This window comes from Nanorana parkeri, unplaced genomic scaffold (assembly GCF_000935625.1).
Source record: "Nanorana parkeri isolate BGI_ZX_2015 unplaced genomic scaffold, ASM93562v1 scaffold784, whole genome shotgun sequence".
Taxonomy (NCBI): domain Eukaryota; kingdom Metazoa; phylum Chordata; class Amphibia; order Anura; family Dicroglossidae; genus Nanorana; species Nanorana parkeri.
In genome coordinates this window covers 741652-754475 of record NW_017307052.1, presented here as the reverse complement: position 1 = coordinate 754475, position 12824 = coordinate 741652, and the positions used below count along the sequence as shown (strand labels likewise).

Sequence of the window (12824 nt, the reverse complement as noted above, 5' to 3'; positions counted from 1 at the left end):
GAGCTTGTGTCTGGACCAAACCTGAGCGGATCAGAGCCCAGAAGTGTCGGCCCAATCAGCTGCATTCCCCGCCCCGCTGCTGACATCATCGATTCAAATAAACGGGCTGCCGCAATGCATGTAACACAAGACTATGGACTGGCACGGTGCGTATCAAGCCGTACAATCACTGGCTGTTACTTCCGTGCAGGAAACGCCTCGCGCCTGGCACCTCACAGCTGACTGGATGGAGTGATAAAGGACTACAAGCTCTGTCAGCGTTTTGTTGCCGTCTGTGTCCTTGTTAGGGAGATATACACAAAACATCCCCACCCAGCTAGAATGTCAAAAAGACAATGTACACGGGGTAACTATGAGGCCCCATTCACACTGCGCGATTCCCAAATCGTGCGTTTGGCGCGCGATTTGCATATTGCGTGATATCGCGCAAATGCTTGCATTGAGCAAGCTAGAATCGCGGCAAAATCCGCTCCAAAAAGGGTCCTGCTGTAGCGACGCACGACCCGCGACAGCAGGACCCTTTGCCCTATTGTCAAGCATTGGAGAGCGATATCGCGCAGTAAATAGCCGCGATATCGCGGGAATTACCGCGCGATAAATAGCTCAGTGTGAACGAGGCCTTTTAGGGTTACAATCAGAGGTTTGAGATGCAAAACTTTTGTAAAGTATGTGGAAGCCGCACTGCCTCGTCAGGGGACCTCTGTGTAGTGTGGCCCTAACGCTAATAGCTGTGACACACTGCACGCGGAGCGGTGGTGCGCTGCCTTGGCGTGCAGTGTGTCATGTCATTTTCTCCCCGGCACGTCAGCTTGTGAGAGCTTGCATAGCTGAGCGTGCCGAGATGAAAAATGTCATCTCCAGCCAATCGGCTTGCGCGTATAAACCCGAGCGTCACAATGCGCACTCCATCAGGTTGTTACGCACGAGCCGATTGGCTGAAGGTGCTGTCAATCATCTGGCTGCACTCCACTCACACATTGCATGCCAAGCTCCTGACAGCTTTGCTTCATTCTGCACGGCTTCGCATGCAGTGTGCCACCGGGCTTAACCCAAAGGGAGCCGCCATCTTGGAGCCTCCATAGCAAAGGATGAATTGGGTGTGTTACATCATTCTGAACGGCAGCCCAACGCAGACGTGAATTGTGGCGCAGTGTGACCCACTAAAGTACATTCCGGTGTGCCGCCAGAAATGATAAATGCGCCTTGTTTGGTGCCTTAGGCAACCGGCTCAAATTAATGGGCCACCTTATCCCAGCGCACACTGACGCAATTGTGTGAATGGGCCCTAACAAAAACACTAAATAGCATTTTCAGCACCAAAAGAGGTCAGCAATGGCAGCCTCCATATTCCCCTCATAGTTGGGTTTGTTTAATTACATAAATGTATCACAAAACGTGTTACAGCCATTATACTTCTCAGTTTTCAGTCAGATTGTGTATGTGAAAGGGCCACAGGCCGTGTAAGTGAAAGTGCCACAGCCCACAGGCCGTGTATGTGAAAGGGCCACAGGCCGATGTTCTGTATAATACACACTTCTCACCGCTGGTCACCTGAGGTAATCCCTCCCTCACTACAGCAACAGCCCAACAAAGAAAAACCGCGGGAAATCCTTACTCTAACCACCCCATTGGTCTAGCCGCCACATCGGAGGCGGGCCCACTAAGCGTCAATCAACCAATGACAGCGAGAGTCTATTGGTTCGCATTAAAAGCTCCAGGCCGGCGCTCATTGGCTCCAGCTCGACATCATCTTCCCCTCGCCCTTTGTTGTTAAGAGGCGGTACGCGGGAGCGTGACAGCTTAGCCAATCAGAGAGCGGAGAGGGAAAAAGCCCGCGAAAAGATAGCCCGGGAAACGAGAGGCAGCGCGAGCAGTCATTTATGCGTTTCTAGTTGAGGGGTTAACGATACGAATATGACTCCCTCTCCCTGCGGAGCCAACAGCCGCTGTCGTGAGTCCTTCTGCGGTATAGACTTACCCGGGTCGGCTCTGGCTTACATACCGGGAGGGGGACAGATGCAGGCAGGGTTTAGACCTGCAACCGGCGGCTTTCGGTGAGGGAGGCTTTTCCTTCCGGGTTATGGATGTCACATGACCGGCTGTTGTACCGTGTCCGTTCACAAAGGCCGGAAGTGTGCGCTCCAATGGAAGCGTCCATACTATGCTAACATCTATGGGGCTCATTTACTAAAACTGGAGCAGCCGTGCACAGTAACCCATCAGCTTCCATCTTGGCATTGAAAAGGAAAGCTAGAAGCTGATTGGTTGCTGCTCCAGTTTTAATCCCATTTATCCATCTATTCAATGTTATGCCATGGCTTCCTATAATACCTTTCCATGGCCTGTGGAAGTGACCGTGACAGACCCTGCCAGAGCATTGTAGCAGCAATTTCCAGCACTGTACATGCACATTTCCTTATTTGTTATCCCATTATAGACCCAACAAGTGCAGAAAGATACAAATCCATAATGACTCCGGCTCTCTATGGCGGCCTGACAACGCCTCTGCCATACTGAATTGTCAGCCCTGCCTGAGCTCTTCTGCTGGACTACAGAACACCCCCTCATCTCTGTGAAGCTGAACAGTCTTGTAATACGTGGTGTGCACGAGTTACCTGTATTGATGTATATTCTACATCTGGGTGGCTGATGTGTTGTGATAAAGCTGAAAGAACAACCCCAGGAATGTTATTGACCTTGTAGTGGGGTTACCCTATGCACTGCAAGGGTTAAGTGCTCATTTGTGTTTAGGTTTAAAAGGTATACTCACCTGAAGCTCTGAGCTGGATTCTTCTTGGACCGGTCTTTCCAATGTTTCTCCCCTCCTCTGCAGCAGTCTAAGGTCCTGTAAATCACTACGTCTTTACAGTGTATAGATATGAGGGCACTGAGGAAAAGTCCAATGCAGTGAAGGAGTGGGATACAGACTGCAGGGAGCGCTGTGGCAGCTGGGAGCTTGGGGTAATTTATTTTTCTCCCTAGACACAGATGAGCACTTAACCCTTGCAGTGTGGGGGTAGCTGCACTGCGGGGTTAATAGTTTTCCTGGAGATCTTGAAGGGAAAAAAAAAGTTTCATGCAGTCTAATGTCATACCTCTAACAAACTGTATCCCACGTCCTGCTGGTTAGTGTAATATGCCTCCCCTCAGGGATGTTGGATACTACAGAAAGCAGTGATCTTCCTACAAGCGAGTCTGGGACTGTAAAAGATTTGCACCATTTGCCCTCCCCTTCCTATCCTGAAAAGGTATTGCGTGAATGGACAGGGGAGATCTGTGAACGGAGAAGGGGCAGATAACACCTTGCATTCTTGGACGGTACTAAGATGTTAACTTATAAAGACTGCAATAGACAGAATCTGAAGCAGTTGCCCATGGCAACCAATTGGCTTCTTTCGTCTGCAAATCTTCACAAAAGAGGGAAGCTGATTGGTTGCCATGGGCAACTCCTCCAGTTTTGATAAATTCCCTCCTAAGTTTTGTGAATGGGTAAGGGGTCAGGAAGGGTGAGGGCAAACGGTACAATCCCTTAGCAGCAGCTGCTGCCTCTTCTCCTTGCATGCTCCGAAACTGGCAAAACACCAGAGATTGAGGATGTGAAGTGTAGATGTTTATTTCCACCCAATATGTTCCAAATGCATGTGTTGATAAGGGTTGCACTGAATCGGGTTGATGCATTGTCACCTGTCTGGTTTCCAGTAATGACTTCTGCCCTTTTTGCTTCTTTGCCGCAATGTTCTGTCTCTCAGTAGAGGATTCCCAACAGACTTTCAATTAGTTTTCCATCTTTATTTTTAGAAAAATGCAAAACCTTCCTGCAGGAGTTTTACAAGGATGATGAGTTTGGAAAGAAGCACTTTAAATATGGAACTCAGCTGGTAAGTGCCATTGGGGTTCTTGTGCTCGTGTGTGGTCTGTTTTTATTCTGGTGTTAAGTTTGAAGCAAAGTTTTAAAAACTTTTATAGTTCTTTGTTTTTCATACTCGGGGTGGTAGCTGGACAGTGTAGTGCTGCCATAGAAGACTATATTGTCAAGTATTCCTGAGCAACTCTTTGGCATTAAAGCCCAACTCTTTATCAATAAAACATGTTTTGGCTGCAGTGGGGAAGGGTCAGAACTTTGCAGTTCTCATTGCTGTCTTATTGGGAAGATTCCCCTCACCTGTTATCCAGTGACAGTACAATGTATGGGGGTGTCACTCAGACAGGATGACGGCAGTAAAACCTTTTCCCGAGTGTTCTCTTCATATTGGGGGAGGGTTCATTATTACCAATATTTCGAGTGTTACTAAAATATTGTCTGTTGGCCTTTTTTACTCTTCTATCACTTGGTTCTTGTGGACTTCTGTAGTATGGCAGCACTCCACATTTCACTCTCCATTCCGCTGTGTGTTTATTGATAATGGAAGTGAATGTAAAAGCTCACTACTTCTGTTTCAGACAAATATTGCCCACAGAGAGCAGGTTGCTCTCTACATAGATCTGGATGACCTGGCAGAAGAAGACCCGGAGCTGGTGGATGCCATTTGTGAGAACACCAGAAGATACACCAATCTCTTTGCTGATGCTGTTCAGGAGTTGTTACCTCAGTACAAAGAAAAAGAGGTGAGTGCAGGGAATGATAGCTTCTCATAAGGGTCATGGGGCTTTTTGGGTATTAGAGAGGGAAAATTCGCCATGTTGTTTTGTGCTTTTCCCTTACCTGGCAGTGTTTATTTTGGGGGGCCTTTTAGTTGGGATATGAAAGAAAGGTGGGTACAGCCTGACTGGTGTCTAGCTGGTCTGTAGCTTAGCTTTGGCATACTCCAATTTTCTTTACATATTTTCTTTAAAAGGTTTCCTTTAGTTTGTAAATGGACGCTGTTCTTAAAAATGCAGCTTGCTGGGTTGTTGGCTAAAAGGCTTTTGTATCTTAGTCACTGACCTGGAATAATGAGACTAAAGATCAGATGATCTGACCTTTTGCTAGATCATGCGTGTCCCAGTTCATTGACTGAGTTCGGACAGAAGTAATGGCAACCTCTGTATTGGTTTATAGAGGGGTAGGTAGACAAAATGTGCTTCCCATGATGGTTTCCTTATTGAAAACACAATGAAAGCAATTTATGATGTTGGCATGCTGGAAGGAGTGTACATTTGAATAGCTCACTTGTACGGTAAGATTGCCAAGCTATAACTCACTCAAAGCGCATCTAATCAAGAACTAAATATATTGCAGTCCTTGGATGTGGGAGCTGCATTTGTTTTTTAGATTTGTTTCCTTTCACATGCTGATCCTGCCAGTAACACTTCCAATCCTACAGTGGATTTCTGGCAGACAGGCTGCAGGAAGTAAGGAGCACTAGGGCTGCAACAACTAATCGACATAATCGATTATTGAAAAAGTTGTCAACTTTTTCAATAATCGATTAATCGGCTTCCGATCAGTTGGCCCTGTTCACGGGTCCACAAACGCTGCGCACCGCGTCTCCTCCCCAACTCGCGCCCACCGCTGCCAGACCCACCCGCATCCGCGCTCTACACGCTGCACCTCCTTCCCGCCTCACACTCACCGCCCGCCCACATCCACGATTCGCACAGGGAACTGCATTGTGCTGTATAATGTACTATTGCTGGGATTTATAGTCCTCTATAGCCGATGCCATTCTGCATTGATTGCTGTATAATTTTACACTTTCCATTTGACTATATTGCACACCACACCATTTTTTTACTTCCACCGCTCCAAGCTCGCTCCTGTGATGGACTACAACCTCGATACAAACTAGTAGTCCATCACTGGAGCCATTTTTTAAAATGTATGTTATTGTTTATCCGATTAATCGAACTCAATAATCAGCTAACTAAGCGATTTTGAAAATAATCGTTAGCTGCAGCTCTAAGGAGCACACTAAATGTCTGATGTGCTCGCCGGGTAGTGTTCTGTATTTGCAGCATTTTTAAAGAGACCAAGCATGGGGCTAATGTACACATATTGGAGGAAATGTACTGAATGCTTGTGAAATAACTCTTCCTAGGTTGTGCATAAAGACTCTCTGGATGTCTACATAGAACACCGGTTAATGATGGAGCAGAGAGGCAGAGACCCTAATGACACCCGGGACCCTCACAACCAGTACCCACCAGAGCTCATGAGAAGATTGTAAGTTGCAACAGTTTTGATTTTAAGTAGTAAATCTTCAAAAGGTTGTCAGTGTGGCATTGATCAGGTGGTTTCTGACCACATAGGAGGATGATAAAACACTCATTACAAATGGGGATTTTCCAACCTCCTTGGAGTCGGCCCCGGTGCCTCTCCTTTCTGGCGGGGGTGGGCCCCGGTGCCTCTCCTTTCTGGCGGGGGTGGGCCCCGGTGCCTCTCCTTTCTGGCGGGGGTGGGCCCCGGTGCCTCTCCTTTCTGGCGGGGGTGTGAAACAGATGAGGGGGCGGGCATGCGTGCGGCCGGGGGGCGTGTCTGGCAGGGGGGCGGGAGGGAGCTGCCTCTCCGCTCTGATGCCATCCAGAGAGCCACGGATAGTTGGGCGTGCAGGTGGGCGGGCGAGGGGGCAGGAGGGAGCTGCGGCCGGTCTTCACATGTAAAATTTAATTACATGTGCAGCTACCCAGAAGGTAAGACCTAGCGATATCTTCAGGGATTTCTGTAATATAAGACCTACCACCGAACTAGGTCTTATTTTCGGGGTAGGTCTTATTTTCAGGGAAACACGGTACTGACTGTTGGCCATAAAACTATATCTGAATAACTTTTTTTACTCTCTTCCAGTGAACTGTATTTCAAGGCTCCCTCCAGTGCCAAGGCTCGTGTTGTCCGTGATGTGAAGGCAGATTCAATCGGTAAACTGGTTACAGTGAGAGGAATTGTGACCAGGGTCACAGAGGTCAAACCCATGATGGTCGTAGCCACTTATACCTGTGACCAGTGTGGTGCCGAAACTTACCAACCAGTAAGTAATCTGATTTCAACCGGGTCCTCTTTGAAGCAAATCTTTTGCCATTCAATCTCTACAACCCCACCGACCTTCCAGTGCACAGCAAACTCCCTCCAGTTTAGTGATCTCATATAACTTTGCTCTATTATAGATCCAGTCTCCAACCTTTATGCCTCTCATAATGTGTCCAAGTAAAGAATGTCAGACTAACCGGTCAGGTGGCAGACTCTACCTGCAGACTAGGGGATCGAAGTTTGTCAAGTTCCAGGAACTGAAAATTCAAGAGCACGTAAGTGATTTTGTTTGTTTTTTTTGTATTAAGTTTAACCTCGTGTAAGAACCTCCATCTAACCGTCTGTTTTCTGTATGTTTAGAGTGACCAAGTGCCGGTTGGTAACATTCCTCGCTGTATGTCTGTGTTCGTGCGCGGAGACAATACCCGTCTGGCCCAGCCAGGTGATCACATTGGCATTACTGGGATCTTCCTACCTATGCTAAAAACTGGTTTTCGGCAAGTAGTGCAGGTAGGTGTGCGGAGTGCGGAGTTATCAGTCAGGTGATGCATTTCAATTGCATCTAAACCATGAAAATTAACACCATGCATCTTAGGCCTTGTTCACACCAAGCGCGTAGCAGGTGCAGACCGGATCAAAACTGCGTCGCAGCGTGCAGATCCAGATCTGGTGAAAAAACTGCGGCAAGCCCTATTTTACCTGCTCTGGAACGCATCAAAAATGCATGCAAGTGCCTGAAAGCCCATGTTAAACTTAAAAAAAAAAAAAAAATATATATAATTGGATCTGGTCTGCATTTGGTGTGAACAAGGCCTGAGAGTCCTTTTGATGTGCTGGCTGTATTGGGGTTTCTTAGGCTTTTTCCTTTTTTAAATGGTGATGGTGGTAATACTCTTCCTGTTCTAATATGACAATGTTCAGTCATCATACTGTCTCTCTGGAAAGGAGCAGTGCTATCCCCCTAGGTTAGGAGGACTTCAGACAGCTTCTTTAACACGAGGGGAAGTGTTGTGTAGTACAAACTGGGCAAGGCAGATGAGCTTAAGGGACCAATTCATAAACCCAGCAGTATGGCCGCATTCTGACACAAATCACAGGAGAGCCTATAGTCTCAGTAATGGGACTGGCTTTCCTTCTGTTATCCCCCTCCACTCCTTGACCATCAGTTAACATTGGTATAAATCGCCCAAAAGTGAGCAAATCGGCTCATTAGAGCACGGTACATAATGGCTTCTTGTGTTCCCTGTAGGGTCTTCTTTCTGAGACCTATTTGGAGGCTCACCGAATCATTAGGATGAATAAAACAGAAGATGATGAGCTAGGTACAGAGGAGCTGAGTGAGGAGGAACTACGACAGATTACAGGTGAGCAGAAACTGTAAGATAATTGCGGTTTAGCTTCTGGGAAAAATTTTGAAAATTCCTTTTTTGAGGGGAAGTGGTGTCCTTAAAGGAGAACTATGAGGTGGGTGCTTTTCACTCACCTCATAGTTCTAGCCGACCTGTGACAATGAGACTCACAGGTCGGCTCAGTAGATCGGGAAGTGAGCGAACACATACTGGCGTTCGCTCACTTCTCGATCCTGTCACGGCTCTCTGCCGTGACAGGGGAGGGGCTGGATTCCTCTCCCCGCTCCGATCCGCTGTTCTGACTGGCAGAACGGACGGGGGAGGGGCGGCTACAGCTGGCTCTGCCTCTAGATAGGCAGAGCCAGCTGTCACTCACGCAGCTGGGCGGATATCGATGTCGGGATCCACTGCGGCGTCTCAGTACAGGCGTCTCAGGCTACAGTTTGTGTAGTTTCTACGCGTTTGTGTCCTCCCGTTACCCTAAGGAGAACTATGGGGAAAAGCCCTGACCCCATAGTTCTCCTTTTAAATATCTTTAGTGTTGCCGGTGTTTTTTGCAAAAATAAAGTGATATAACTTGGTGAACTTTATTTTTTGTAGAGGAAGACTTCTATGAGAAGCTGGCAGCCTCCATCGCCCCAGAGATCTATGGTCATGAGGATGTGAAGAAGGCCCTGCTGCTTCTCCTGGTGGGTGGTGTTGACCACTCTCCCCGTGGCATGAAGATAAGAGGTACTTTAATGTCTTGACCTACTGACTTCACAGATGCATGGTGGATGTCCTAGCGAAGTCTTCACATGACTTGTAATCTCGTGATGCGATTTGATTTCACATCAGTGTAGATTGTGTATGCGATCTGGCTCCAATGTATTTTTTTTACCTTTTCAGGAAACATAAACATCTGCCTTATGGGAGACCCAGGAGTAGCAAAGTCTCAGCTTCTGTCATACATCGATCGTCTAGCTCCTCGCAGTAAGTATCATGAATGTTGTCAACCTCCCCTCTCCAAGGTTCTCGCAATTACATTGACCCCCCCCCCCAGGGCCGCCATAGATACAAACTTGGAACTACAAGGGTAACCATTGGGATAAGCTGGCACTCGGGTTTATTTGATTTCCTACTTTAAAACGGGTATGCAGATCAGAGTTAACTGGCTGCATGCTTCTCTGAAGGCATTAAAACCAGACACTGCTAGACAACTAGCCTTTTTTTTAGGTCATTACTATCGGGCTGTGAAGTTTCTCTAACGGGCGTCTTTTCTGTGACATTTCTTTTCCTCGTGCAGGTCAGTACACAACTGGAAGAGGTTCATCAGGGGTGGGTCTCACTGCTGCTGTAATGAAGGATTCAGTAACAGGAGAGATGACTCTGGAGGGTGGCGCTCTGGTGTTGGCAGATCAGGGTGTCTGCTGTATTGACGAGTTTGACAAGATGATGGACACTGACCGCACAGCCATTCATGAGGTCATGGAGCAGCAGACCATCTCCATTGCCAAGGTAGGCATCTGCTAAACTGTCCTGTGTTTTGAGGTATAGTGTCTTTATTGTAAACAGAATAAGTGTCCACTCTTATTATAATGCTTGATTGGTGGTTAACAAATGTAACTTTTGTCTTTCTGCTGTGTGGTGATCATGTTGAAGGCATATTTAGAAACCATAAAAACACTTACTGGAAATTGAGGAATAACCTTTCCTTAGTTGCAGTTAACTTTTTGGCTCTTGTGCTCTGGCCATCACAGGCATTTAATTCTCTTAACCTTGGAAGTGGGGGGAGGATGCAGTGAATACTGAAACAAAAATATGACAGCCACTGTGGAAACAGATTACTGGTTAGGTGTTGATTGTGACTTGTTTCTTTATAGGCTGGAATTATGACAACTCTGAACGCTCGTTGCTCCATTCTTGCTGCTGCTAACCCTGCCTATGGGCGATACAACCCCAAGAAGAGTATAGAGCAGAACATCCAGCTCCCTGCCGCCTTACTCTCTCGATTTGACCTGCTTTGGCTAATCCAGGACAAGCCAGATCGGGAAAACGATCTCAGGTAAATATAGTTTGTCTTCACTCCATTCACCTTTTATGACCTGCATTTTTTTTTTTTCCCCCCTTGGCAAGTTGACTAATGGGAGTCTGCTCTGTTTTATTAGACTGGCTCAGCACATCACATATGTCCACCAGCACAGCAAACAACCACCATCCCAGTTCGAGGCTCTGGATATGAAACTCATGCGGCGATACATCACTATGTGCAAGAGAAAACAACCTGCAATCCCAGAAGCACTTGCTGATTATTTGACGGCAGCCTATGTGGAGATGAGGAAAGAAGCCAGAACCAATAAAGACACCACATACACATCTCCAAGGACCTTGTTGGCCATTCTGCGAATCTCCACAGCTCTGGTGAGACTTGCTGTCGGAATACTTGGCGTGAGATAACCCGATGCTATGTTCTTTAGGGCAAAGATGTCCTTGGCGCTCCAAAGTGCTGTTCGTGCAGGTAGCTGTTTGATGGCCCTACTGTAAGGACAGCACTTCACGAGTTTCCTGTGACCCCAGTCATCTTGGAGTGGACGCATGCGGAGTAATCCAGTGGCACCTATTTTTCTCCAGACAGGCCGATGTTGACAGGCAGAGACAGGAGCAACTGCTGGTGTGTCCTAGGAGCATTGCACTTGTCTCGGTCTGACAGTGTTGGCAAAACACTACGGCATAATAACCAAACCCTTTACCTGTTTTTATGGTGATGAATCAAATTTGAGCAAAACGTGCTTGCCTGTACCCAACATTTGTTCTGTTTTTATAGCAATGGTGTGGTCCATATGTAGATTTTGAAGGCCTTGCATCTCCCAATAGCCTGCACTGTTGTAGTCCCATCACACCTACATGATCAGCTGTTTCCAGTGAATGGTGCTGGTAATGCTACAGCATACAAGGACCGTTATGCACTTCTAACCTTCGCCAGCGCTGACTGGTGGAACGGACGGGGGAGGGGGTGAGTACAGCTGGCTCTGCTTCTAGATAGGCAGAGCCAGCTGTCACGCAGCTGGGTGGGTCCCGGCACAATTGTAGGGATCCGCTGCGGCGTCTCGGTATACCGCGAGCTACAGATCGTGGTATACTGAGCCTAGGGTGACGGGAGGACGCTAGTTTGTGTCCTCCCGTTACCATAAGGAGAACTATGGGGAAAAGCCCTAACCCCATAGTTCTCTGACTGTCCTGTACATAAAGCCAGCTCCATAAAGATAGTTCGATTATTGGTGTGGAGGAGCTCGAATAGCCAGCACAGAGCCCTAACCTCAACTCGAATATTTATTTTTAACACAAATTGCAAGTCTTTATGCCGGCGTCAGTAGCTGACCTCACAAATGCTTTTGGCAGAATAGGTGCAAATCGTGAGGAGGTTATAGCTTCCAAGGTGGGCAAACTCAATAATGCCCATGACTTTGGAATGTCCAACAAGCTTCTATAGGTGTGATGGTCAGGTGCACAACAAATCCCTGTAAATGTAGAGATGCGTTTGTTGTCAGTAAATATTTGACCTTCAGGAGTTGGGGAAAATCTGATGGCTCTGTACTAGCAAACGTCAGGAGTGGCAGTCCTCTCATCTGGTCACCACCGTTTATCTTCTGTCTTTATTGAGACTGATCTGGACTGTGATCTATGGTACCAACAAAACAATTGTAGTTTCAGATCTGCCATTGCAGCTGAGTGGTTAGTTGCATCTGCAGGCACATGGTAACAAGGTCTAGGAAGATTGTGTTCTGCACATGTAGTGGTCTACAGATAGCCGTCTTGTGACTTTGTCCACAGCATTTACCAGTATGCTTTCAGTGACATTAACTGCCTATACAGATTTAATAATGGCAGCTGATAATTTTTGTAGAACTCTGTAGATGGCACCCCAGCCAGTCCAGTTGTGTGAGGGGTGGCTAGGAGAGCGATTTTATTTTGGTGATCACTGCTTTCTAGAGACTTGGCTCGTTCTACAAAAATCTGAACATATAAGCTTTTACTTTTGAAGAGTTGTGTGAATTTGTGCTAAAGCCAACGTGACTCTTTAATAGGCTCGGTTGCGTCTTGAAGATGTTGTTGAGAAAGAGGATGTGAACGAAGCGATGAGGCTAATGGAAATGTCTAAAGACTCTCTGATGGGTGACAAAGGACAAACCACAAGGTAAAACTATATAAAACCCAATCTGTCATCCTTTTATTTCTCCTCGCTTGCCTCTTGATCCTCAGATTTTGGGATGTCCTGTTCTTCCTATACTGCATGGCTTTGTATTGGGTCTATAGATGACAAAGTATGTCTGTCTTTTGCTTCCAGGACACAGAGACCTGCTGATGTGATCTTTTCCACGATTCGTGAGATGGTTCCAGAGAAGGGTGCACGCAGCGTCAAATATTCAGAAGCTGAGCAGCGTTGTGTGTCCAAAGGCTTCACCCCAGCACAGTTTGAAGCTGCCTTGGAAGAGTATGAGGAGCTGAACGTTTGGTTGGTCAACCAAGCCCGGACAAAGATCACCTTTGTATGA

At 47.0% G+C, this 12824-nt stretch overlaps 2 protein-coding genes across 3 annotated transcripts in view; one reads left to right on the top strand and one right to left on the bottom strand.

Annotated features, from left to right (window-relative positions):
- The window catches only part of AP4M1 (adaptor related protein complex 4 mu 1 subunit), a 19547-nt gene extending 17500 nt beyond the window's left edge, over positions 1-2047 (bottom strand). The window contains exon 1 of one of the 2 annotated variants that reach the window (XM_018564819.1): positions 1979-2047. The gene's annotated coding sequence lies outside the window, so the exon portion shown is untranslated. Of the gene's footprint in view, positions 1-1976 lie in introns of both variants that reach the window. The other variant, XM_018564821.1, reaches the window with a different exon arrangement.
- Positions 1915-12824, top strand: MCM7 (minichromosome maintenance complex component 7). Its single transcript, XM_018564807.1, has 15 exons — positions 1915-1951; positions 3799-3878; positions 4441-4605; positions 6018-6142; positions 6764-6944; positions 7081-7218; positions 7304-7453; positions 8193-8307; positions 8893-9024; positions 9181-9264; positions 9578-9789; positions 10155-10336; positions 10440-10692; positions 12357-12466; positions 12617-12824. The coding sequence occupies exons 1-15, from the start codon at positions 1915-1917 to the stop codon at positions 12822-12824; spliced, it is 2172 nt and encodes a 723-aa protein (XP_018420309.1).

What these genes read in the sequence shown, in the direction of transcription:
- MCM7 (XM_018564807.1), top strand. Translation starts at nt 1,915, where the DNA reads ATGACTCCCTCTCCCTGCGGAGCCAACAGCCGCTGTC. An exon ending in AACTGAAAATTCAAGAGCAC is followed by an intron (nt 7,219 to 7,303) that starts GTAAGTGATTTT and finishes CTGTATGTTTAG; the next exon opens with AGTGACCAAGTGCCGGTTGG. An exon ending in TGCGAATCTCCACAGCTCTG is followed by an intron (nt 10,693 to 12,356) that starts GTGAGACTTGCT and finishes ACTCTTTAATAG; the next exon opens with GCTCGGTTGCGTCTTGAAGA.